Source organism: Dendrobates tinctorius, unplaced genomic scaffold, assembly GCF_039654945.1.
Source record: "Dendrobates tinctorius isolate UK_male_01 unplaced genomic scaffold, ASM3965494v1 ptg000046l, whole genome shotgun sequence".
NCBI classification, from domain to species: Eukaryota; Metazoa; Chordata; class Amphibia; order Anura; family Dendrobatidae; genus Dendrobates; species Dendrobates tinctorius.
This window is the reverse complement of record NW_027361714.1, coordinates 6,081,741-6,107,183: the sequence shown is the minus strand read 5'-3', so window position 1 is coordinate 6,107,183 and position 25,443 is coordinate 6,081,741. Positions and strand designations below refer to the sequence as shown.

The 25,443-nt window shown below is 45.6% G+C and overlaps 1 protein-coding gene across 4 annotated transcripts in view; it reads right to left on the bottom strand.

The window, feature by feature from the left end:
* Positions 1-25,443, bottom strand: part of PEX3 (peroxisomal biogenesis factor 3) — a 129,125-nt gene that overhangs the window by 14,355 nt on the left and 89,327 nt on the right. For all 4 annotated transcript variants that reach the window (XM_073575673.1, XM_073575675.1, XM_073575674.1 and 1 more), the window contains exons 10-11: positions 3,551-3,621; positions 1,240-1,362 (exon numbers count right to left, since the gene is read on the bottom strand). In XM_073575673.1, coding sequence (XP_073431774.1) covers positions 1,240-1,362; positions 3,551-3,621 — 194 coding nt within the window. The remainder of the gene's footprint in view (positions 1-1,239; positions 1,363-3,550; positions 3,622-25,443) is intronic.

Sequence of the window (25,443 nt, the reverse complement as noted above, 5' to 3'; positions counted from 1 at the left end):
TCTCCTGATACCCTTCAAAAAATAAAAAAAATGGTTCCAAAGGACGGTACATTTTAGTGAAAAAAGTAAAATGTTCATTTTTTTCCTTCCACATTGTTTTAGTTCTCGTGAAGCACCTGAAGGGTTAAATAAACTTCTTGAGTGTGTTTGTGTGCACCTTGAGGGGTGCAGTTTTTAGAATGGTGTCACTTTTGGGTATTTTCTGTTAGATTAACCCCCCAAACTGACTTCAAATGTGAGGTGGTCCCTAAAAAAATGGTTTTGTAAATTTTGTTGGAAAAATAAGAAATCACTGGGCATCTTTTAACCCTTATAACGTCCTAACAAAAAAAATTATGTTTCCAAAATTGTGCTGATGTAAAGTAGACATGTGGGAAATGTTATTTATTAACTATTTTGTGTGACACCACTCTCTGATTTAAGTGTACAAAAATTAAAAGTTTGAAAATTGTAAAATTTTCAGAATTTTTGCCAAATTTCTGTTTTTTCATAAATAAATGCAAGTTATATCAAAGAAATTTTACCACTAACATGAAGTACAATATGCCACGTAAAAACATTCTCAGAATCAGTGGGATACGTTAAAGCATTTCAGAGCTATAATGTCATAAACTGACAGTGGTCAGAATTGTAAAAATTGGCTTGGTCATTAAGTACCAAATTGGCTCTGTCACTAAGGGGTTAAGGAGGTTTCTTACTCTTTCTTCAGAGCATCACTTCCCAAACTCCTAGCTTCTGCTTGCTGGAGGTGGATGATGTGCTCTTAAAAACTGATAGTTCAAATAAATGGCATGGCCACTCCACTGGTGTGAACTATGTGCTCTCCAATGCTGCACACAGAGTAAGTTTTGCCTCTGCAGCGTCGGAGGAGGGCAGAGGAACTGACACTGGCAAGAGTTAGCGATCCTGTCATCTTCAGGGTGCTTGCAAGTCATCTTCAGTGTGCTTGCAAGCTGTATAGATAAATGCTTGCAAAAGTGTTATCTTTTTCTTGGAGACAAGGCCACCGTTGATAATACTTCAGAGGTCGCCAGTAACTGGGCAACTGGAGTAAACTATAAAATTAAAAATCCCTCAGTTCTTGAGAACAGAGAGAAATAAATTTGAAAATTGCCTTTACAAGTACTTTGCAAATCTATCCATTCAAAAAACTGAAACAAACCCCTTTACATATTTATCAATTTAAATGATCAAACTACAAGTTTTTGTAATTATTTAAGGCACAAGTATAAGACGTACCTGCCCACTGAGCTGTTTGGATTTAATTCTTGCTCGTTTGGTCTAAAGAACTCTGCAATGCTGTCGAGAAGTCTGCCGAAACCTTGATTCAGACATGAGTTCAACACTGTGGTGAAGTCTTGACTAAAAAGACAGATCATATAAAGTATGTTAAATGTAAAAATGTTAGAGAGCAGGCCCAGCAATTGTTCATATCACCTAATGTAAAAACTCCTCTAAAAGATGACACTCATGTGTAGGCAACATTGTTACCCACAAAGAGTACAGAGCAGCTAATATTTGGCTAAATGAGATTAAATATATCTCAAATATGGTTTTGGCCCAGCAGGTTGTAAAGATAATCACCCTGAAAGAGTACTGTCTACAGATAGATTTCTCTTCCTTTTGGAGGAGTCGATACAAGCTAGTTTGAATTCTAGAAGAGACAGCACTATTTCTGATATACCGTATATACTCGAACATAAGCCAAGATTTTCAGCCCTTTTTTTGGGCTGAAAGTCCCCCTTCTCGGCTTATATTCGAGTAAATCTCCCTTACTTCCTTCAGCGGTCACATGGTACCGCTCATTAAACTCATGAATATGCGCATATTTATGAGTTTTAATGAGCGGTACCACGTGACCGATGAAGGCAGGAAGGGAGATCGTGGAGAAGCTGGGGGCTGAAGAGACAGCGCCAGGTCGGGTAAGTATAGCGATACTCACCTGTCCTGCGTCCATGTCTGCTTGCTGCTGTCTGGCACGTCATCTGTCCGTGACATTCAGACAGCAGAGGGCACGGTGATGTAGTTAGTGCGCACCGCGCCCCCTGCAGTCTGAACGTCACTGACAGATGACGTGCTAGACAGCAGCAAGCAGCCATGGACGCAGGACAGGTGAATATCTCAGGTGCCAGCAGTGACATCGGCACCTGGCCCCCAGCGACGGAGAGGCGAGTATGTCATTTTTTTAAATTTTTAAATGGAGCAGCAGCATATGGGGCCATAATCTATGGAGCATCTTATGGGGGCAGCATATAGGGGTATAATCTATGGAGCATCTTATGGGGGCAGCATACAGGGGTATAATCTATGGGGGCAGCATATGGGGGAATAATCTATGGAGCATCTTATGGGGGCAGCATATGGGGAATAAACTATGGAGCAGCTTATGGGGGCAGCTTATGGGGGCATAATCTGTGGAGCATCTTATGGGGGCAGCATATAGGGGCATAATCTATGGAGCATCTTATGCGGCAGCATATGGGGGAATAATCTATGGAGCATCTTATGGGGGCAGCATATAGGGGCATAATCTATGGAGCATCTTATGCGGCAGCATATGGGGGAATAATCTATGGAGCATCTTATGGGGGCAGCATATAGGGGTATAATCTATGGAGCATCTTATGGGGGTAGCATATAGGGGCATAATCTATGGAGCATCTTATGAGGGCAGCATATGGGGCCATAACCTTTATGGAGCAGCATATGGGGCATATTATTCTATGGATCATCTTATGGGGCCATTATTAACCTTTGTGCAGCATTATATGGGGTGTATTTTGTAAGGAGCATCTTATGGGGCTATCAAACTGTATGGACTGTATTATGTGGGGCTCCATATCAATATGGATATTCAAAAAGATTTAACCTACTGATGTCTCAATTAATTTTACTTTTATTAGTATCTATTTTTATTTTTTAAATTCACCAGTAGCTGCTACATTTTCCACCCTAGGCTTATACTCGAGTCAATAAGTTTTCCCAGTTTTTTGTGGCAAAATTAGGGAGGTCAGCTTATACTCGGGTCGGCTTATACTCGAGTATATACGGTACTAAGGCTATATTCACAAGTCCAGTAATCATCCGTTAGAATACATACAGCAGCAATCTATTGTCAAAACGTTTTTTGACACAACTTTTTGAAGAAAAAAAAAAAAACGATTTCACCTGGATCTGTTTTTTTTTGCAAATGAAATCTATGATTACTGGACATGAGCATAGCTTAAAGTGAACCTGGCAGCAGGATTTTGCAATGTAAACTAAAGGCATTGTCAGGTTGGTGTTGTTACACTGATTAGAATGATACCTGGGGTGAAGAAATCTGTCTTGTGGTTCTTGAGCAAGCTACAAGATAGATTTCTTCATCTCAGGTATAATTTTAATCAGTGTAACAACACGAACTGACAATGCCTGTAGTTTACTTAGCAAAATCCTGATGACAGTAATTTCTTCTTAAAGCGAACCTATCAGTTATTATTTCCAGGGAAGTGAGAAAAAAAAAAAACAGATGACTGTGATATCATTTATGGGACAACAATTATTACTTTACCTCTCCAACATGTCTCTGGTTTCATTCAGGAGACGGATGGTGGTGACGTCCTTCTCCGTTAGTCCACATGCCTAGTAAAACCAAATATATTTTTTACCACAACTAAAAGCAGTTCTTAGCAACTCAAGAAGGAAATTCTGCTTAGATTTTCAACCGCAATAGTGATACAGAAAGGGCCAGCAGTGACATGTAAAAGTATGCAAATTGAAGATGAAATGATCTATAAAAGGCCTAAAGTTAAAGATGACACATTTCCTTTGTATTTGAGGCAAATATATAAATATTATACATACATAAACACAGACAATCATCTTGTACATTTTAAAAAAGATACAAAAAATAAAATGAGCCAATGCAAAAGTTTGGCACCCTGGATGGTTAGTACCTAGTTTTGTAGCCAGCCAAGAATCTTTCAATTCTTATTTGAGGCATTTTCATTCATTCTTCCTTAGAAAATTCTTCCAGTTCTGTGAGATTCCTTGGTCGTCTTGCATGTACTGCTATTTTGAGGTCTAGCCACAGATTTTCAATGATCTTCAGATCAGGGGACTGTAAGGGCCATTGTAAAACCTTCAACTTGTGGCTTTTGAGGTAGTCTCTGACACTGAATTTTATTGTGAGAAAGCAAGAGAGGTTTTTTTACTGATTACTCTTCCATGAAGGTTATTATTTGTGTAGGTGTCTCTGTAAAACAATGTACCAGAACTCCACAGTCTGCTAAATCTTTCTGAAGTTCTTTTTCAGTCAAGTGGAGTTTCAGACTTGCCTCTCTAGCAATCCTATGGGCAGCTCTCACTGAAATTTTGCTTGGTCGTCCAGACCTTATCTTCACCTCCACTGTTCCTGTTAACTGCCATTTCTTAATTACATTTCGAACTGAGGAAAGGGCAATTTGAAAACGCTTTGCTATCTTCTTATAGTCTTCTGCTGCTTTGTGGGTCTCCACCATTTTCAGAGTGCTAGGCAGCTGCTTGGAAGAACCCATGGCTGCTGCTTTCTGGCACAAGGTTAGAGGAGGCTGGGTTTTTATAAAGCTGGTTAATTTACATCACCTGGCCTTTCCTAATGATTATCGTGACCAAGCCATGACCCTAACAGGCTAATGAAGGTCTGAAACCTTGGCCAAAGTTATCTGAGCACACAAATCTAAAAAGGTGTCAAAACGGGAAAAAAATTCCAGTGAAATTGCAAAGAAACCACACAATTCTGACATTGTTTTTTGGGAATTATTTTTATGGCATACACTGTGTGGTTAAAAAGATCTGGAAATATGATTCTCCTCGTCAGTACGATTATGGCGATACCAAACTTGTCCAGTTTTTTTTTTTTTGGAAAAAAAAAGAAAAAAAAAATGTTGGGAAATGTGTCGCTATTTTCCGTGGCTTGTAACGTTTTAATTTTTTGGTTGATGGAAGTGATGGGGCTCTGCACATGTCCTTGCCAGAGTTGGATCTGATATTCGGATTTCAGTTATTGATGATGTGAAAAACATCAGACTGCACTAGGATGACATCTGAGTGTAGTCCAATTTACATGGTCTTACAGAATGAAGAAGAGATTTTTTTTCCCCATCTTTTCCTCATCCAAGAAAATCAGATGGCAGTGTAAGGCCCCCGTCTCACATAGCGACGCACCAGCGATCCCGACAACGATATGACCTTGTCAGGATCGCTGGTGTGTCGCTACATGATCGATGGTGAGCTGCCAAACAGGCAGATCTCAGCAGCGATCAGGACCAGCGACGACGCATGTAACAAGCGCGCACGTTGCTTAGTTACCCATTGTGTACCTTAGATACTAGCGTGCTGGTGCAGGGAGCTGGTAACCAAGGTAAACAGTGGGTTTCTAAGCGCCATGCAGCGCTTAGAAACCCGCTGTTTACCTTGGTTATCAGCTCCCTGCACCAGCGCGCTGGTATCTAAGGTACACAATGGGTAACTAAGCAACGTGCGCGCTTGTTACATGCGTGGTCGCTACTACGCTTAGTAACCCACGGTTTACCTTGGATACCAGCTCTAGATCGCTGGTCTCCCGCCTGCCACACGCAGCGATGCGTGCTGGCCAGCGGGAGACCAACGATAAAAAAAATGTCCACGGCTTTCAAGCACGATCAGCGATACCCGGCGGGGGGGCTGGTCGCTGATACGTGTCATACACAGCGATCTCGCTGGTGAGATCGCAGTTGCGTCACAAAACTTGTGACTCAGCAGTGATCTCGCTAGCGATCTCGCCGTGTGTGACGGGGGCTTAAGCACACTGTGATCAAGTGTGATCTGCATAATCAGCCCGATTCTCTCAAAAGACAGAAAATACACTGGTGTGTCCCTAGCCTAACATGCAGATACCCCAGTAACTGAAGTTTCTATGGTGCTTTTCTGGACAATGATCTATGCTTGACCAACCAAAAGCTGGATTATTTGATATTAAAACTATTAGACGCCCACTGTTAAGAAAAAAATCCCCACACCGTAAACAGCTGCAATTTAAATAATTTAACCCCCATTAAACATTTATTCACGCTTATTTGCTAAATGTACAAGCTTCCTGATGTTTTCAATAAATCAATCAAACTAGCACAATATAACAAGTGGTTTCTCCAAATTAAACACAAAATACCAATTTTAATGACTACAGCAACCTCGGAATAATACAACCCTTTCATCACAATCCATAGTACTTGGTAGAGCCCTTTTGGCTGTTATGACCTGCTGCAAACATGATGCATAGCCAATTACCAGCTTCTGGCAGCGTTCCTGAGGCACGTCAAATAGTGATGAGTCAGCACGTTTGGGTGCTAACTGAGTGACTTTGGCGTGCTCGAATAATATGTTTGAGTCCCTGTGGCTGCATGTCTCGCGGATGTTTGATAGCTGCAACACATGCAGAGATTTCCTGTTAACAGCCGCGAGACATGTAGGCACATGGACTTGAACATATTATTCAAGCACACTGAAGTCACTTGGTTAGCACTGAGCATGCTCAGACAACACCTTATCCGAGCACGTTTGCTCAACATTAATGTTAACCCATTCCTCATTATCAATAATTCACTAATATTCTTAGCTAGTTAACACCTTTCTGACAGCCTCTCTGCCTTTGGATCGGAGGCCCCGCGGCGAGACGCGGGGCCCTGATCGTTGCCATGGTGAGTGGATGTGGTTATGACAACATCCGGGTCACCAGAACTAGTAAACTTGCTGATCATGCGCAGTGCATGATTAGCAATTCTCTGTCAGTGCAGCGCTGTCAGCTTCTATTGCATGGCATGCAGATGCTGCTTCATTTTCATTCTGCAGAAGCGATCACCCTATAAAAAATGATTGTCCCATAGTGGGACAATGTAAAAAAGATAGAATAAAAGTAAAAAAAATAAATAAATTTTAAAGTAATTGTAAAAATATTAAAACAAATCAAAAAATATTGTCTCAGAATGAATATTTGAATGAAAAAAAACAATAAAAGTACACATTTTTGGTATCACTGCGTCCGCAACGACCCGACCTATAAAACTGTCCCACTAGTTAACCCCTTTAGTGAATAACAAAAAAATAAAAGACAAAAAAACAATGCTTTATCATACCGCCGAACAAAAAGTGGAATCAAATGCGATTAAATCGACAGATATAAATAAGCTTGGTACCACTGAAAACGTAATTTTGTCCCGCAAAAAACAAGCCGCCATACAGCTCAGTCAGCGGAAAAATAAAAAAGTTATAAGCTCTCAGAATAAAGCGATGGAAAAATAATTATTTTTTCTATAAAACAATTTTATTGTATAAAAGCGCCAAAAAACATAAAAAAAATATATAAATGAGGTATCGCTGTAATTGTACTGACCCGAAAAATAAAACTGCCTTATCAATTTTACCACACATGGAACGGCATAAAAAAAAAAAAAAAAAAAAAAAAGAAATGCCTGAATTGCAGGTTGTTCATTCTGCCTCACAAAAATGAGAATGGAAAGAGATGAAAAAATGTCATGAGCCCGAAAATGGTGCCAATAAAAATGTCAACTCGTCCCGCAAAAAACAAGATCACACATGACTCCGTGAGCCAAAATATGGAAAAATGATAGTTCTCAAAATATGGGGATGCAAAAACTATTTTCTGCAATAAAAATTGTCTTTTACTGTGTGACAGCAACCAAACATAAAACCCAGATAGAAGTCTGGCATCACTGTAATCGCACAGACCCGAAGAATAAAGTCACCTAATCACTTGTACCAAACGAGGAATGGTGTAAAAATAAATAAAATCAATTCTTCACATGCTGTTGATTTTTTCATTCTGCATTCCAAAGATTGTTAAAGATAAACATGACATCAGATATTAAATTAACTGAGGATATACCTCTGTTCTCACAGTACTATTCATATTACCTTAAATTTTTTTTTCTAAAACACGTGTGAATGATTTATCCTGCACTCTGCATTGAGCTCTTGGAACCTCTGGCGGAAGTTTCCCTATAATGAGGCAGATGGAGGCACTGTGGATGCCGTCTGACCTGTGATCCGGCAGTGTCCATCTTTTTAGGATTGCATAAAAGTGCCGTCAGCCACTGTGTTGTGCACTTCTGAAAAGGACACCACTGAACAGAAGCCAGACGGAGTCCAGAGAAAAAAAAAAGCAAGCCCTCACTCAGGTCTGTCATCTGTTAACGGAAATATAGAGGGCTTCCATGTTACTTGTAGCAAAGGTTTTGGAAAAGCAAAATTGCTCCTCACACGCCAAAAGAAATTCAGCAAACTCTATGCTCCCTGGTCATTACAACGGCAGTTTGCAATTTTCACTCGGCAACATTCATTGTTGCTTGTTTCTGGAAAATACCCACAGAGTCAAAATCGTCACTACACCTGTAGATAAATTCCCCAAGGGGTATAGTTTCATAAATGGGATAACTTAAGGATGGGGGTATTCTGCTCTTCTATAAATTAGTGGCTCTGTATATGGAGTCCGCAAAACTGTTCTAGTAAAATCTGCGCTCCAGGAGGCAAATAGCGCTCCGTTCCTCCTGAGTGTCTCTGTATGGCTAAGTAGTATTGTACAGCCACATATGAGGTATTGCCACGTTCAGTAGAAATTGTGGGACAAATTTTTTGTGCCTTTTTTCCCCCACTTGTGTGAAAATGTAAAATCTGGGGCTAAAACTAAATTTTGGTAGTAAAAATGTAGTTATTTTTTCTTCACTGCCCAATGGCATAAAATTCTGTGACACACCCGTGGTGTCAATATGATCACTGAACCCCTAGATGAATTCATTGAGAGGTGTAATTTGTAAAATAGGGTCACTTATGGGGAGCTCTGCTGTTTTGACACCTCATGGACTCCTCCAGTGGGTCATGGTACCTGTAAACCATAACAGTAAAATCTGGCGCTTCTTGCCTTCTGAGCTTTGCACTGTGCCTGAAAAATATGTCCTGATTACATGTAGGGTATTGGCGCACTCAGGAAAAAATGGACCTCAGTTTGTTGTAAAAAAACTCCTATTAGCTCTTACAAAAATTAAAAACTTGGGGCTAAAACATTTTAGTGGTAAAAGAAGGATTTTTGGTACTCCCCGTAAAATCTCTTTCTTGGAGCCTTCAATGGGGGACACAGGTAATCACGTGTGTATGCTGCCGTCGCTAGGAAGCTGACCCTATGCAAAAAAACTGAAAATAGCTCCTCCCCAGCAGTATACACCTGCCGACAGACACCAAGTACCTCAGTTGGTCTAAAAGCCGTAGGAGAAGCAACCAGAACTCAACATATGTGCAAAACAAAGGCACATATGCCCAAAAAGTGGCACAACAGAAAGGGAGGGTGCTGTGTCCCCCAATGAAGGCTCCAAGAAAGAGATTTTACGGTGAGTACCAAAATCCTTTATTTATCACTTCATTGGGGGACACAGGTAACCGTGGGACGTCCAAAAGCAGTCCCAAGGGTGGGAAAGAAAGTATACCGAGAAAATGGACTTGGGTCGGTCGGTGCGCCTGCAGCACTTTCCTACCCAGGCCTGCATCTGATGAGGCATGGGTATGAACCCTGTAAAACCTTGCAAATGTGTGCATGGACAACCAGATCGCGGCCTTGCAAATTTGTAAGGCCGAAGCCTGGTGACAAACAGCCCAGGAATCCCCCACAGCCCGGGTGTAGGGGGTTCTCACTCCAGAAGGTGGCTGTTTTGTCCTGAACGCGGTAAGCCTCCAGTATTGCCGAACAAATCCAATGGGCGATGGTGGACTTAGATGCTGGGAGCCCTTTCCGACGACCCTCAGAGACGACAAACAGGGAATCGGATTGACGAAAGGAAGCAGTCCTAGAAAGATAGACCCGGATGGCTCTGACCAAATCCAGCTTGTGGAGGGACTTCTCCAGTGGATGAACTGGGGAAGGACATAAGGAAGGAAAGACAATGTCCTCATTGATGTGAAAAATGTCAAAGGAGGAAGAAAAAGACCGGGTTTTCAATGTATCCGCGCTGACCACACAAGGACAGAAATATTTTTCATAATCTTATTGTGGCGACGCGTTTCGTGGCAGATCTGCCACTTCCTCAGGGCCAAAGAATTCAATGTGAAAGGAAGAGACCACCTTGGGAAGAAAAGAAGGAACGGGTCTGAGAACTACCTTGTCCTGATGTAGAATCAGGAATGGGGAACGACAAGACAATGCTGCTAACTCAGAAACCCTCCTAATAGACATAATGGCAATTAGGAAGGCCACCATCCAAGACAGAAGGGAAAACAAAATGCTCTGAATGGGTTCAAAGGGCGCACGTTAGAGGGCACTGAGAACAAGATTAAGATTCCATGGATCTATCGGAGAATGGTAAGGAGGTGTCAAATGGGTGACACCCTGAAGAAAGGTCTTCACTTGAGAAAGGTAGGCCAGATCCCTCTGGAAAAGGATGGGCAGAATGGAAACCTGGCCCTTGAGGTTACTGAGGGATAGACCCGAGTCGAGCCCCACTTGAAGAAAACCCAAGATAGAAGGAAGTGAGAAGTCCATCATTGTTTTCCTCGCATCACCGGAAAAAGGCCTTCTAACACGTGTGGTAAATGTGTGACGATGCTGGCTTTCTCGCTCTAATCATCATCTGAATGACCTTGTGAAAAAAAACAGACTCCTTCAGAACTGCAGCCTCAATGGCCATGCCGTTAAACTCAGAGACTGAGAACTCTGGTGGAAGAGGGGGCCTTGCGAGAGAAGTTCTGGATGGTTTGGAAGTCTCCAGGGAACGTTCGGAAGCATGTGTACCAGCTCCGCATACCAAGGTCATCTTGGCCAGTCCGGAGCTATCAGGATTCATGGGAATCCCCTCTGACTTTATCTTTTTCACGACCTTCGGAATCAAGGGGTGAGGAGGAAAAAGATAAGGCAGCTGAAAACTGGGACCACGGAATTACTAGGGCGCCGCAACTGATGGCCAGCGGATCCCGGTACCTGGCTATGAACAGGGGAACCTTGTGGTTCGTTCGAGAAGCCATGAGATCGATGTCCGGAGTGCCCCATCTCAGACATATTTGGTCGAAGACTGTGGGATTGAGAGACCACACACCTGATGCGAGGTCCTGGTGACTCAGGAAGTCAGCTGCCCAATTTTCTACCCCCGGAATGTGAACGGCCGATATGGCGGGGACGTGACATTTCACCCATCATAGAATTTTTGTCACCTCTGCCATCACCTGTATGCTGCGAGTCCCGCCCTGGTGGTTTATGTAAGCCACGGCCTGTTGTGAGTTCATTTTCCCCTTCACCATTGAGGTCTGATGAACTCCCTCTTCTGGTGAAGTAAGATAGTGAGGCTGATTACAAAGCACCTAAGCAGAATGATGATGACTGGGATTGCTGACTGGATATAAGGCAGCCGACACCCTTCTGCCTTGCAGGTGATTACTCTGAGGGATTCTTGGAGACCAGTCTGATTCCTGCTCCTCAAAAGCTAAGTTTTCTGCTCTACTTTTTGCATTTGTGTTTTGGTTTTGTTTTGCCTTGCTTTTCTGGATTTCTGCCTTTCCCTGCTGGGTGAGCTGAATTCCTTTTTGCTCTGTCTTCAGATAATACCTGAGTACTGATATAGTCTTTTTGAAGTCTAGCGTCTTCAGGGCTTTTTTCCCTATCAGTCTGTTGGCTCTTGTTTTTGAGAGGGTTTTGGCGGATTGCAGACAGCAGCTTTTCTATTCTGTCCTATTTAGTTAGCTTGGGCCCCATCATTTGCTCAGCCTATCTTTCTATCTGTGTGAGTGTTTTTTCATCTTGCTTCACCGTCATTATATGTTGGGGGCTGCCTATTGCTTTGGGGTCTGCTCTGGGGCAGTTTAGATTTACCTTTCTGTCTTTAGGCTATGTAGTTCTCCGGGTGTGATCGAGGGGTCTAGGGCACCGTAGGAACCCCCCACGGCTACTGCTAGTTGTTGTTGTTAGGTTCAGGGGTCTGCAATCCGATAGCTGCCAACTTCTCTGGTTTTCTGGACTTAGCTAGTATTTCTGTTTTTTGCCTCCTACGGTGACTCACTCATAACAACGGCCGTTGCGTTGTCGGTTTGAATGCGGACCGGCTTGCCTGCTAGGAGTGACCACCAGTGGAGAAGAGCAAGGAAGATTGCCCTGATCTCCAGAAGATTGATGGGGAGAAGGGCTTCCTGAGCATTCCAGTGACCTTGAGCTGTGTGCTGAAGGAAAACCGCTCCCCACTCGAGAAGGATGGCGTCGGTGGTGATGACTTGCCACTGAAGAGGAAGGACTGAAGCGGATAGCGTCCACCAGGTCAGGGATTGCCTCACTTTGAAAGACAGAAGCACAGGTCGGTCTAGGGAGACCATTGTCTTGTTACAGGAGGACAGGAGGGCCAGCTGGAGAGGTCGGGTGTGAAACTGGGCGAAGGGCACGGTTTCCATGGAGGCAATCATCTTCCCCAGGACTCTCATGCAGGACCGAAGTGGGAGGGGGACTGGACACTTTAGGGATCCGATTCCCTTGCAGAGAGATGAAAACTTGTCCTTTGGAACCTGAATGTCCACAGAGCAGAGAAACTCCCCTGAATCCATGGAGGCAATCACCGAGCGTAAGGACTCCATCCTGAAGTGGTGCATCCGAACGTGGCGATTCAACTGCTTGAGGTCCAAGATTGGGCGGAGCGAACGTCTTTTTTTGGGACTACAAAAAGATTTGAGTAGAACCCTGAACATCATTCATTCTGAGGAACGGGTCCGGGGGGGGGGGGGGGGAGAGAAAAGTCGATTTTGTAGCCAGACGCAATGATATCTCTGACCCAGGCGTCGTCGACCACCGACAACCATGCGTCTCTGAAAAGAAGCTGGCCTCCCACCCTGGAAGAGTTTCCAGGTGGGGGTGACCTGTCACTTAAAGAATCTGTGAGAACGGGACCCGGAGGACTTGGAAGAACGGCTCTTTGGTCTCCAGTGAGGCGCTGGTTTGAAGAACGGTTTCCTTCTTTCTCCAGGGGCGGAGGAACGGTCCTGCTGAGAGGAGGGTTCCTGAAGAGGAGTAAGGTCGTAAAGGTCGAAAGGAACGAAAAGGCAGAGGACCCTTTCTGTTGAAGGGACGTTTTTGCCTGGACTGGGGCAGAGAGGTGCTTTTCCCCTTGGTAGCGTCTGATATTATCTGGTCCAGCCTGGACCCAAAGAGCCTAGAACCCTGGAAGGCTAGGTTGAAGAGTGATTTTTTAGAGGTCGGGTCTGCATTCCACGCCTTCAACCAACGGATGCGGCGTATGGCAATGATGTTGCTGCTCGCTCTTGCTGAACAGGCGGCTGCATCCAAAGAGAGAGTCAGGAGATATTTACCGCGGGTGTATACTATTTTCAGGTTTTTTTGCATAGCATCAGCCTCCTAATGACTGCAGCATACACCCACGGTTATCTGTGTCCCCCAATGCAGCGATAAAGAAAATAGGTATTACCGGATGGTCTAATACCTATTTTCCAGGACATCCACCTGACAGCACCATGGAGAGTACCAAAGCACCTCCTCAGTGTGGGATTACCGCCTGGAGAACCTTTCTCCCAAATGCGGTCTGTTGACCAGCTAGCACATCAAGCTTGTAGTGCTTGCAAAATGTATTAAGTCTGGCCCATGTTGCTGCTCTACAGATTTGATCAACTGAGGCGCCTGCCCGTTAGGCCCACGAGGCCGATACTGCCCTTGTAGAGTGGGCCTTTAAAGTATCTGGCGGGGTTGGCGCCTTCAGCTTGGTAGGCGTCTGAGATTACTGAAGTAATCCATCTTGCGATGGTTGCCTTAGAGGCTTTTTTCCTCTTGTTTTTACCCCCAAAAAGGACGAACAGATTTGGGTCAATACGCCAACTCCTGGTGGCCTCTAAATCTATTATATAAAGCTCAAGTGTGTGTATGTATGTATGTATGTATGTATGTATGTGTGTATGTCCGGAATTGGCATCCGCACCGTCGCAGCTACAGCCACAAAATTTGGCACAGTCACACGTCTGGACCCCGAGAGCGTCATAGGCTATGTTGTGAGGTGAAATTTTAACCCTGCGCGTTCCAATTCACCAAACAATTTTGCCCCTATCTGCATAATGGGGGAAAAGTGTGTGTATCAAGCTCCGCCTCTAATTATGATGTCATAATGGTTGCCATGGCAACAGTCATCATAGGTTGCAAGCCCCGCCGCTCATTATGATGTCATAATGGTTGACTATGGGATGGAGGATGTGTGATGGGTATATGGGCACAGGACTATGGGATGGCGGATATGTATGATGGGTATATGGGCACGGGACTATGGGATGGAGGATATGTATGATGGGTATATGGGCATGGGACTATGAGATGAAGGATGTGTGATGGGTATATGTGCACTCGACTATGGGATGGCGAATATGTATGATGGGTATATGGGCATGGGACTATGGGATGGAGGATGTGTGATGGGTATATGGGCACGGGACTATGGGATGGAGGATGTGTGATGGGTATATGGGCACTCGACTATGGGATGGAGGATATGTATGATGGGTATATGGGCACGGGCCTATGGGATCTTGAATATGTATGATGGGTATATGGGCACGGGATGGAGGATAATTATAATTTGCTATAACTAACCACAGTTAGTTACTATGCCCGGGCAGCGCCAGGCTCTTCAGCTAGTAGTCTATAACCGCGCGTCTCACATCCAGTGAATGAAGACGCTGTTCCTTTTCATTACGGGGGCAGTCACAGAAGGATGTTAACACTACCTCCTGGTTTATATTTTGGCAAGAGGCTACCTTTGGAATAAATGCCGGATCTAATCTCAAGATTATACGATCTTCTCTGATCTGGAGATATGGGTCTCTGGTGGACAGGGCCTGGATTTCCCCTATTCTCTTGGCCGTGGTAATGGCTACACAGAAGGCCGTTCTGCGAGTGAGAGCTGAAATGGTCATCTCTTCCCTGGGGACGTAGGGATTCCTACATAGGAACCCGAGTACCAGGCCAAGAACCCAAGGCGTGGTGAGCTGCTTAATCGTGGGGTGAAGACGTTGCGTGGCCTTTATAAATCTTACTACCCAGGGGTGAGAAGCTAACGGGTAATCAAAGAAGGAGCTTAAGGCCGAAATCTGGACCTTTAAAGTGCTAGGCTTAAGGCCTTTATTAAACCCTGACTGTAGAAAGTTTAAGATATTAGGGAGGTCAGGGGTACCCGCCACGAGGTCGTACCTGCCACCGTCCAGACAAAATCTCTTCCATATCTTCCGGTATATTGCGGACGTAACCGGTTTCCTGCTGGCCTGTAGGGTAGATATGATCTGATCTGATAAGCCTTTTGCCTTCAGGATGTCCCTTTCAGGATCCAAGCCGAGAGGTGGAGTCTTGCTGGATTCGGATGGCGGATCGGGCCCTGGTGGATGACGTCTTTCTTCCGAGGTAGCTCGACTGGGTTTTCCACCGCCATGGCCCCCAGTAGGGGAAACCAGCTTTTCTTTGGCCAGTATGGAACCACCATTATCACCTTTGTGCGGTCCTCGTGGATTTTCCTGAGTACTGCCGGTATAAGCGCCAGTGGTGGGAACGCGTAAGAGAGGGGTTCTTCCCAGGCCTGGCTCAGGGCGTCTACGCCTTCCGGGTGGTCTGCCGGGTTCATGGAGTAGAATCTGGAGGCCTTTGAGCTTTTTCGGCTTGCGAACAGGTCTATACTGGGGGTACCCCAATGCTGACACAGTTGATGAAAGATCTCTTCGTTCAGTTTCCACTCTGTCGGGCAGACCTGCTGTCTGCTTAGGTAGTCCGCTAACACGTTCTGGGAACCCTCTAGGTGGACTGCCGTTACTGAGAGGACTGTTCCCTCTGCCCAGGCGAATATTCTTCCTGCTAGGGCCTGCAGTTGTCGGTGCCTGGGGCCTCCCTGGTGCTTCAGGAATGACACTGCTGTTACGTTGTCGGATAGTACATGAACATGTCGATTCTTCAGGACTGGCAGGTTCCGCCGCAGGGCTTCCCAGACCACATAGAGTTCCCTGAAGTTGGAGGATCTGCTTCTGATGTCTACTGGCCATCTTCTCTGGAAGATTTCCCATTTTACATGGGCTCCCCATCCCCACGTACTGGCGTCTGTGGTGAGTACCACGTATGGAGAGGTTGTCCATAATACGCCCACCTGGAGATTCCTGGGCTGTGTCCACCAACATAGTGACTTTTTCACTAGTCCTGGCAGCCTTATGGGTCTGTCGAGTGAAGCCTGACTCCTGTCCCATATTGCGAGGATCTCCCTTTGTAATGGTCTCGAATGGAACTGGGCCCATCTGATGCACGGAATGCAAGCAGTCATTAAGCCCAGAACCTCCATCGCCCCTCTTATGGAGGAGCGATTCCTCAAGGGGTCCCCGGCTCTGTGTTGAATAGTCTTCTGTCTTCCTTTTGGTAGCAGGGATATCCTGTCTTGTGAGTCTAAAGGTACTGTCACACTTAGCGATGTACCAGCGATCCCGACCAGCGATATGACGCGGTTAGGATCGCTGGTGCATCGCTAAGTGGTCGCTAGTGAGCTGCCACACAGGCAGATCTCACCAGCGACATCGCTGGGGACAGGGGTCTCTACTTACCTGTCACACCAGGCGATCCTGCGTCCTCCCGCCCGGCTCCACGCGTCGCTCGTCGTCACAGCAGGAAGCGCCGCAGGAAGCTGACGACGAGAAACAGTCCTGAACGTTCTCGCGCGATCAGCGATAACCAGCGGGGGAGCCGGTCGGAGGTAAGTATCAGACACAGCGATGTTGCTAGCAATATCGCTATAACGTCACTAGTTATAGCGATATTGCTAGCGATATCTCTTAGTGTGACATGCCCTTAAGAGAACTCTGAGGAGGACCTTTCTGCACTCTGGTATGAGGTCTGACTTCTGCCAGTTGATCACCCAGCCGAGGAACTCCATTACTGTAATTGCCCGGTTCCTGTCTTGAATGAGCGCTTTTTCGGAACCTGCCACCAGGAGGAAATCGTCTAAGTATGGTATGCTCACAATACCCTGACCTCTCAGGAAGGCCACTACTTCAGCTACCAGTTTTGTGAAGATTCGGGGGGCCGACGCCAGCCCGAATGGAAGGCATTGGAACTGGAAGTGGCAGGTCCGGGTTGGTAATTTGATTGCGAATCTTAGCAGACTTTGGGATGACGGATGATAGGGACCTGATAGTACGCACTCTTCAGGTCGAGGATGCACATGACAGCGTCCCTGTCTATTAGCTGTATTGCGGACTGAATTGATTCCATCCGGAACCTCTTGTACCTGACCCAGGCATTTAGAGGTTTTAAATTTATAATAGTTCGGGCCTCGCCGGATGGTTTTGCAATGGCGAACAGGGAGTAGTGTCCCTTTCCCCTTTCTGTCAGAGGAATCAGTACTATAACCTCTGAACTGAACATGTCCTGTATGTCCGCCCACATGGCGGAGTCAGCTGGGGCTACGGTGGGGGCAATGTATCTGTCGGGGGGAGGGGAGTAAAGTTCTATACTGTAACCCTCCGCAATGGTTCTGAGGACCCACTGGTTGTGGGTGACTCGGGCCCAATTTACTGCGAAGTGGCGAAGTCTTCCCCCGATACTTACGGCGTCATTGCCTCCTAAGATCTGGAGGTTGACGCAAAAAGGGATCCTTTGCTTCTCCCACCCTGGCTGTGGGAGCGCCTATAGGAGCCTTTCCAACAAGGAATGGATATCAAAAAAACCAAGGACGAAGTCAAATCTAGACTAACGGATCCACAGTGGTTATCCCTGCATAAAAAAAATGGACACAAAATTGATTACCATTCAGGCGAATGTGAAACAGGTCAAAAGGGACAAGTTTATCGGTGAGAAAGGTGATTATGATTCCAACCGCATTTTTTCATGGAATAAAAATAAGAATGAACATGAGAGTGGGAAACCACAAAGGTTCTTTCATTATAAGAGAAATAATAGGAAATAAGGTGAAAAGAAATATAGGAATGAATATCTGACAACAGAGTCTGACTCGAGTGCGCAAGAAGAATCCGTCACTTCACCAGGCTATTCAGAAAGGACTTATGCTAATGCAGCAGATTCTGCTTCGGCACCCCCTTTAGGCGGAGAACGCACAGAGGGGGAAGGGAAGAATGCGCAGGACGCCAGTGGAAAAGGAAACGTGTGTCTTGGAGGCAGAAGCAGCAATAGACTCTTGTGATAACATGGTGTTGAATTTAACTGATCATGCTCTGAATAGCTCACATGTGTCTGTTCTTTCAAAGGGATTGGGTTTTTGTGTTTCAGAAGCGTTTAATTTTGTGGACTTTAAAATAGATCTCCTTAGAGCTATGCGAAAAATTCATTTACACAAATCATTTGCTTCAGGTGTTTCAGAGGTAACAGCATTAGAAGGAGAGTCCATGTCAGGTGGGCGCCTTGGGGTTTCTTGCTGGCGCCAATTCACTGGCCGATGTTAGGGCGGATGCCCAGGTTTTGTGCGATCTGACTGTTCCAGAATTGGCTCATTCTGCAGATTCAGATCCCTTGAAACCCTTTACAGGAGGTGTACCGTCCACTTTCATGCCCCAGGTGGTCCCTGGGAATGTTATCGATTTATTTGAAACGCAGGTGTTGAAGGATGTTGAGTCCATTGTATATCCGACCACTCCGCCCATTCTGTCGGCCTCGGAAAGACGTGCCCTCTTTGAGATCAGAGAGTGGTCTGATGTGGTCGTGAGGAACGCTGATAAGGACGGTAATATAGTCCTATTACAAAGAGAGTAGTACATGATGGAGGCTATGAGACAGTTATCTGACACGTCTACTTATTTAAAATTGGCACAGGACCCGAAGACTAAGTATAAAAATGAATTGTGGAGTTTTTTACGGAAAAATGTGGAATTAGGCATGCTGACTAAGAAAAAGGCTGAAAGGTTATTACCGGAGTTCCCACGCCGCCCCCATTGGTATTATATTCCAAAGGTGCATAAATCCCTTATTGCTCCATCAGGATGCCCCATTGTGTCAGGGATTGGATCCCTCACAGAACCATTGCCACAATACATGGATTGGTTGTTGCGCCCCGTATTGCAAGATATCCCTTCCTACATCAAAGACACGGATGAATTTTTGGGGGCGCTTAGAGGCATTGTATGGCAAACAGGCTTCTCTTTGGTGTCGATTGATGTAGAAAGCCTATACACGAGGATTCCCCAGGATCTAGGTATTGTGGTTTTGAGGAGGATTTTAGGGTCTTTAAAGAGAAGTGACAGTTTTGTCAATTTTGTATGCGAAGGGGTTGATTTTGTTTTAAAACACAATGCATTTAAGTTTGAAGACGCGTGGTTTTTACAATGCACTGGGACCGCGATGGGAACTCCGGTTGCTTGTAGTTTCGCGAACCTCTTTCTAGCTGTGTTGGAGGAGGACTATGTGTACAATGTGGGGAACAATTTTCTGAGACATATCACACTTTTTATACGCTATGTGGACGATATATTCATGATATGGGACGGACCCCGTGAATCATTTGATGAATTTGTCCAGTACCTAAATAAGTCCAATGGCATGAATATGTCGTTCACGTCGAGATATGGAGGTCTTAATCTCGATTTTTTTGGATGTACAGATCAGTGTTGTAGATGGTGAGTTGCAGACCAAGGTATTTCGTAAACCCTCTGCCACAAATGCCGTTCTGCGGTTTGATAGCTTCCATCCAAATCATGTAAAACGGTCTCTCCCTTATAGCCAATTATTAAGATTGAAGAGAATTAATAATACCCAGGAAGGTTATAATCAGCAAGCAGAGGAATTATGTGATAGGTTCCGTTGTAGGGGCTATCCGAATGGTCTTCTTAATGAGGCTAAGGTTAGGGCTGATTAGGCAGGAGGTCGCAATCGTAGTCCTGCCTGTGGATCTGAAAAGAGATTTGTTTCTAGTTTCAAATTTGGCCCTATGGATGGGGTTATACGATCTGCCATTTGCAGGAACTGGCATATTTTGGAGATTGATAAGGATATCGTAGAGGTGTCAGCAAGGGGTCCTATTATTTCTAATAGACGGGGTACTACCTTGGGTGACATAGTAGTAAAAAAACGGATGGTGAAGCAACGAAGTAATTGGTTAAGCAAGAGTGTTCCACATGGTAATTTTAAGTGTGGACATTGTCCATTCTGTAGTTACCATATTGTAGATAGAACACTGTGCATCGGGGGAGTGTTAAGGATTTTATCATCTGCAAAACAACTCACGTGGTTTATGTTGTTTTATGTTGCTGTAAAACTTTTTACATCGGTAAGACCATTCGCCCCCTATATGTGAGATTCAGGGAGCATTATAATTCGGTTGGATCAGGTAAAGGTGTCCCACGCCTAATTAAGCATGTCGGGGAATCTCATAGAGGAAATCCAGAGGTACTTTATTTTGCTGGCCTGGAAAGGGTGTCTATTCCAGTACAAGGGGAGATTTACATAAACTTCTATTGAAGAGAGGCCATATTGATCATGTGCACTCGGGCACAAGAATCTGCTGGTCTAAATGAGAGATTGGATATGTCTGTTTTCCTATAATAAGTTTTCATGATTGTATATGTGTTTTTTTACTTGTTTTTCTAAAATATTTTAACTGTCATTGATAATTGCTGCATATGTGTTGAAGCAGTGGGGGTGGGGTTTGATTGTCTCCCTCAGTTAAGAGGTGAGACTGGGCTCACTCCCCTCAGACCAGTAGGAGCACCACTGCAGCGCGAAACAGCTGTCGTCATCTCCACTCTTGCTCCCATCCTCCCTATGCCGATGTTTTAAAGAAATAGAATAAAGAAGATTTTAACCGGTGAGTGCCATCTGTATTTCTTTTTTGGTCAAACTATAGGAGCCTTTGTTGAACCTGGCTTGGCTCCTAAAGTCAGCCTGTCTCCTATAGAAGGGGCCTCTCAGAAAGGACTGGGGCCGCTTAGGTTTTCCTTCTGGGAAACCTTTATTTTTTTCGGACACCAGCTCTAAAATGTTATCTAGGGCCGGTCCAAATACCCTTAGGCCCGAGAAGAGGATGGAGCATAGCTTCGCCTTAGAGGCGTTATCCCCTGACCAGGATTTAAGCCAGACCGCTCTTCTAGGTGCATTAGAAAGGGAGCTGTTTCTGGCTGCAAACCTTACTGATTCGGCTGACGTAACCGACAGGAACGTCGTGGCCGATTTCATGAGGGGAAGGGATGCTAGGATCTCAGATCTAGAGGTCTTGTTGGTTAGGTGTTCCTCCAACTGCCCCATCCACAGAAACACAGACCTGGCCACTGAGGTGGCTGCTATGTTAGCCCTGATGAGGGCTGCCGAAGTCTCCCATGTCCTTTTTAATAAAACGTCCGCCTTCCTGTCCATCGGGTCCTTGAGTCCTCGAACGGGATGGCGGTCTTCTTGGTGACTTTGGCTACAGGAACATCGATCTTCGGACCTTCCTCCCATGATCGGGTTTCCTCGGGATCAAAAGGCAGTCGACTTTTAAAGTCACGGGATAGTAGGAGTCGGCGTTCCGCCTCCTTCAACTCCTCAAGGACCATTGTTTTGATGTGTTCACTTACGGGGAACACTGTCTATGTCCGAGCCACCAGTCCTCCGAACATCAGGTCCTGTCTAGACTGCGGCTCAGGAACCTCCTCTATCTGCATGGTGTTCTTCACCGCCTGGACCAACTCGTCCGTGTCCTCTAGCCTGAACAGGTATTTCCTGCCTCTATCCTGTCTGTCCACCGGGATCTCTCTTTCCTCCTATGGATCCGAGTCCCGGAAGTCAGACCCCTCGATAGAGCTTGCTTCGGACACTGGCTCTGCCTCCCACCTGGGACGCTTGCGGCTTGGCCCTGGACTGGGGGACTGCTGCTGTGCAAGGCTGACTCTGGAGGCCTGGACTTCCTCCCGTATCAAGGATCTCATCTCGGAGAGGAGGGGTGGTTGCTCGTCTCTTATGACCCTTGATGTGCAGGGTCCACAGATGGTTTTGCTATAGGTGTCTGGCAGCTTTACCCTGCAAACAGGGCATCTGACCGACTTGGATGCGGCCTGGGCAGGGTCCTTAGTCACTGTCGGGGGGCTGCTGGGGTTCCCTTATCCTATTGATTTATGATAGAGTAGTCAGGCCCTGGGCTGCGGGGATGGCTGTGGGGAGGGAGGTATGCGCCTGGCGCACTTACCCCTCTATTCGCCGGAGCTTCTGTATCCATCCTTGCCGCGGTCTGCGCTTCCAGAGAAACGCTGAGCTCCTGGAGCGCACGCAGATTCAAACCCGGCGCGTGACGTCACCGGAAGTGACGCGCGTCTTCTCGCGATACGCCGGGAATCGCTCTGGCCGCTTCCGCCGCTAGCCCTGACTGCGCCTCTGACGGCGCTCTCTTTGTGATTCCGGCGCCAGCTCGGCCAGCTGTCTGCGGGGGACCGGCCTTCGCCTGCCATGGCGGCCACCAGCTGGAGCCGAGAGCCTCCCACCGGGAGAAGCGGCTCTCTCCAGGAGCATCGTCCTGCTCCTGGCCTTTGGGGCAGAGGGACTCCCCACCGGGAAGTTTCGGCCCCGGGCGTCTTGACGGGGAAGGTTTGGACTGGCCGCCCGATCCCCCTGGGCCCTCCGGTAAGCTCTGCAGCGCTTCCTCGCGCGTGTCCCTCCATGCAGGGACAGGAAAAACACTGAGGGAAATGGGGTGGGACAGGACCTTTTAACCTCTCGTGTGCTTTTCCTGTCCCTGTAAGGAGGAGGAGGACGTCCTTCATGGTGCTGTCAGGTGGACGTCCTGGAAAATGTAAATTTATTATTTCTTCACCGCCAAGTGGTATAAAATTCTGTGAGGCACATGTGGTGTCAATATGATCACTGCACCATTAGATGAATTCATTAGGAAGTATAGTTTGTAAAATGAATTCACCTATAGGGGGATACTGTCGTTCTGGCACCTAAAGGGCTCTGCCAATGTAACATGGCACCCTCAAACCATTCCAGCAAAATCTGAACTCAAATATGGCACCTCTTCCCATCTAAGATTTGCACTGTGCCTCAAAAGTAGTATTCCCGTACATATGGGGTATCGGCGTACTCAGGAGAAATTGCGCAACAAATTGTGTGGTGCAATTTCTCTTGTTACCCTTATGAAAATGCAATATTTTGTGCTAAAAACATATTTGTGGGGAAAATGTGATTTTTTTAAATTTTGTACAGCTCAACGTTATAAACATCTGTGAAGCACCTGAGGATTCAATGTGCTCACCACACATCTAGATCAGTTCAATGTTGGGTCTATTTTCCAAAATGGTGTCACGACTCACTTGTGGGGGATTTTCACTATCTAGGCACATCAGAGGCTTTGCAAACGCGACATGGCATCTGTCAATTGTTCCAGCAAATATTGCATTCAAAATGTCAAATGGTGCTCCTTCCCTTCCGAGCTTTGCCGTGCGCCCAGTGGTTTTCTCCCTCATATAGTGAATCGGCATGCTCAGGAGAAATTACACAACAAATTTTGGGGTCCATTTTTTCCTGTTACCCTTGTAAAAATAAAAAAAAAATGGATCTGAAGACAATTTTTTGTGAAAAAAAGTTACACTTTTTTTTTTTTCAAAAAAATTCCTGTGAAGCACCTGAAGGGTTACTTCTTGAATGTAGTTTTGAGCACCTTGAGGGGTGCAGTTTTCAGAATGGGGTCACTTTGGGGTATCTTCTTTCATATAGACCCCTCTAAGTGACTTTATATGTGAGGAGGTCCCTAAAGAAATGGTTTTATAAATTTTGTTGAAAAATGAAAAATCGCTGGTCAACTTTTAACTCTTATAACTTCCTAACATTGTCCTAGTTGACATGTGGGAAATGTTACTTTGTGTGACATAGCTCTGTGATTTAAAGGCATGGAAATTCAAAGTTTGAAAATAGCGAAATTTTCCAAATTCTCGCCAATTTCCCTTTTTTTTTATCAGAATCATCAGGATCTGGTCCAAAAAAGTTAGGAGAAGATATAATGGTCTTACACAAACAAACAAGCAAAAAACACTAAATGTTACAGTTTGAAGCAGCATTTGCAAATTCCTCCCCTTATTCCAAGAGCCATAACTTTTTTTTTTCCGTCCATATAGCTATATATGAAGCTTTGTTTTTTGCAGAATGAGTTTTACTTTTGAATTATACCATTTATTTTATCATGTGATGCACTGGAAAGTGGGAAAAAAAATTCCAAATGTGTACAGATTGCAAAAAGTATGCAATTCCACAATGTGCAGCAGAGCTGTGTGTACAGCAGTGGGGTGTTGTCAGCAGCAGAGCTGTGTGTACAGCAGTGGTATGTTTGTATATGTGCAGCAGAGCTGTGTATACAGCAGTGGTGTGTGTGTATGTGCAGCAGAGATGTGTGTACAGCTGTTGTCTGTGTGTGTCAGCAGCAGGGCTATGTGTACAGCAGTGGTGCATTTCTGTGTCAGCATCAGAGCTGTGTGTACAGCAGTGGTGTGTTTGTCAGCAGCAGAGTTGTGTGTACAGCAGTGTTTTTTTGTGTGTCAGCAGTAGAGCTATGTGTACAGCAGTGGTGTGTTTCTGTGTCAGCTGCATAGCTGTGTACAGCAGTGGTGTGTTTGTGTATGTGCAGCTTTGCTGTGTGTTCAGCAGTGGTGTGTTTGTGTACATGCAGCAGAGCTGTGTGTTCAGCAGTGGTGTGTTTGTATATGTGCAGCAGAGCTGTGTGTTCAGCAGTGGTGTGTTTGTGTATGTGCAGCAGAGCTGTGTGTACAGCAGTGATCTGTTGTCAGCAGCAGAGCTATGTGTACAGCAGTGGTGTGTCTCTGTGTCAGTAGCAGAGCTGTGTGTACAGCAGTGGTGTGTTGTCAGCAGCAGAGCTGTGTGTACAGCGGTGGTGTGTTGTCAGCAGCAGAGCTGTGTGTACAGCAGTGGTGTGTATGTGTATGTGCAGCTAAGCTGTGGACAGCAGTGGTGTGCTTGTGTATGTGCAGCGGTGTGTTTGTGTATGTGCAGCAGAGCTATGTGTACAGCAGTGGTGTGTTGTCAGCAGCAGAGCTGTGTGTACAGCAGTGGTGTGCTTGTGTATGTGCAGCTGAGCTGTGTACAGCAGTGGTGTGCTTGTGTATGTGCAGCTGAGCTGTGTACAGCAGTGGTGTGCTTGTGTATGTGCAGCAGAGCTGTGTGTTCAGCAGTGGTGAAGTTTGTGTATGTGCAGCAGAGCTATGTGTACAGCAGTGGTGTGTTTCCGTGTCAGCAGCAGAGCTGTGTGTACAGCAGTGGTGTGTTTCTGTGTCAGCAGCAGAGCTATGTGTACAGCAGTGGTGTGTTGTCAGCAGCAGAGCTGTGTGTACAGCAGTGGTGTGCTTGTGTATGTTCAGCTGAGCTGTGTACAGCAGTGGTGTTTGTGTATGTGCAGCAGAGCTGTGTGTTCAGCATTGGTGTGTTTGTGTATGTGCAGCAGTGCTGTGTGTACAGCAGTGGTCTGT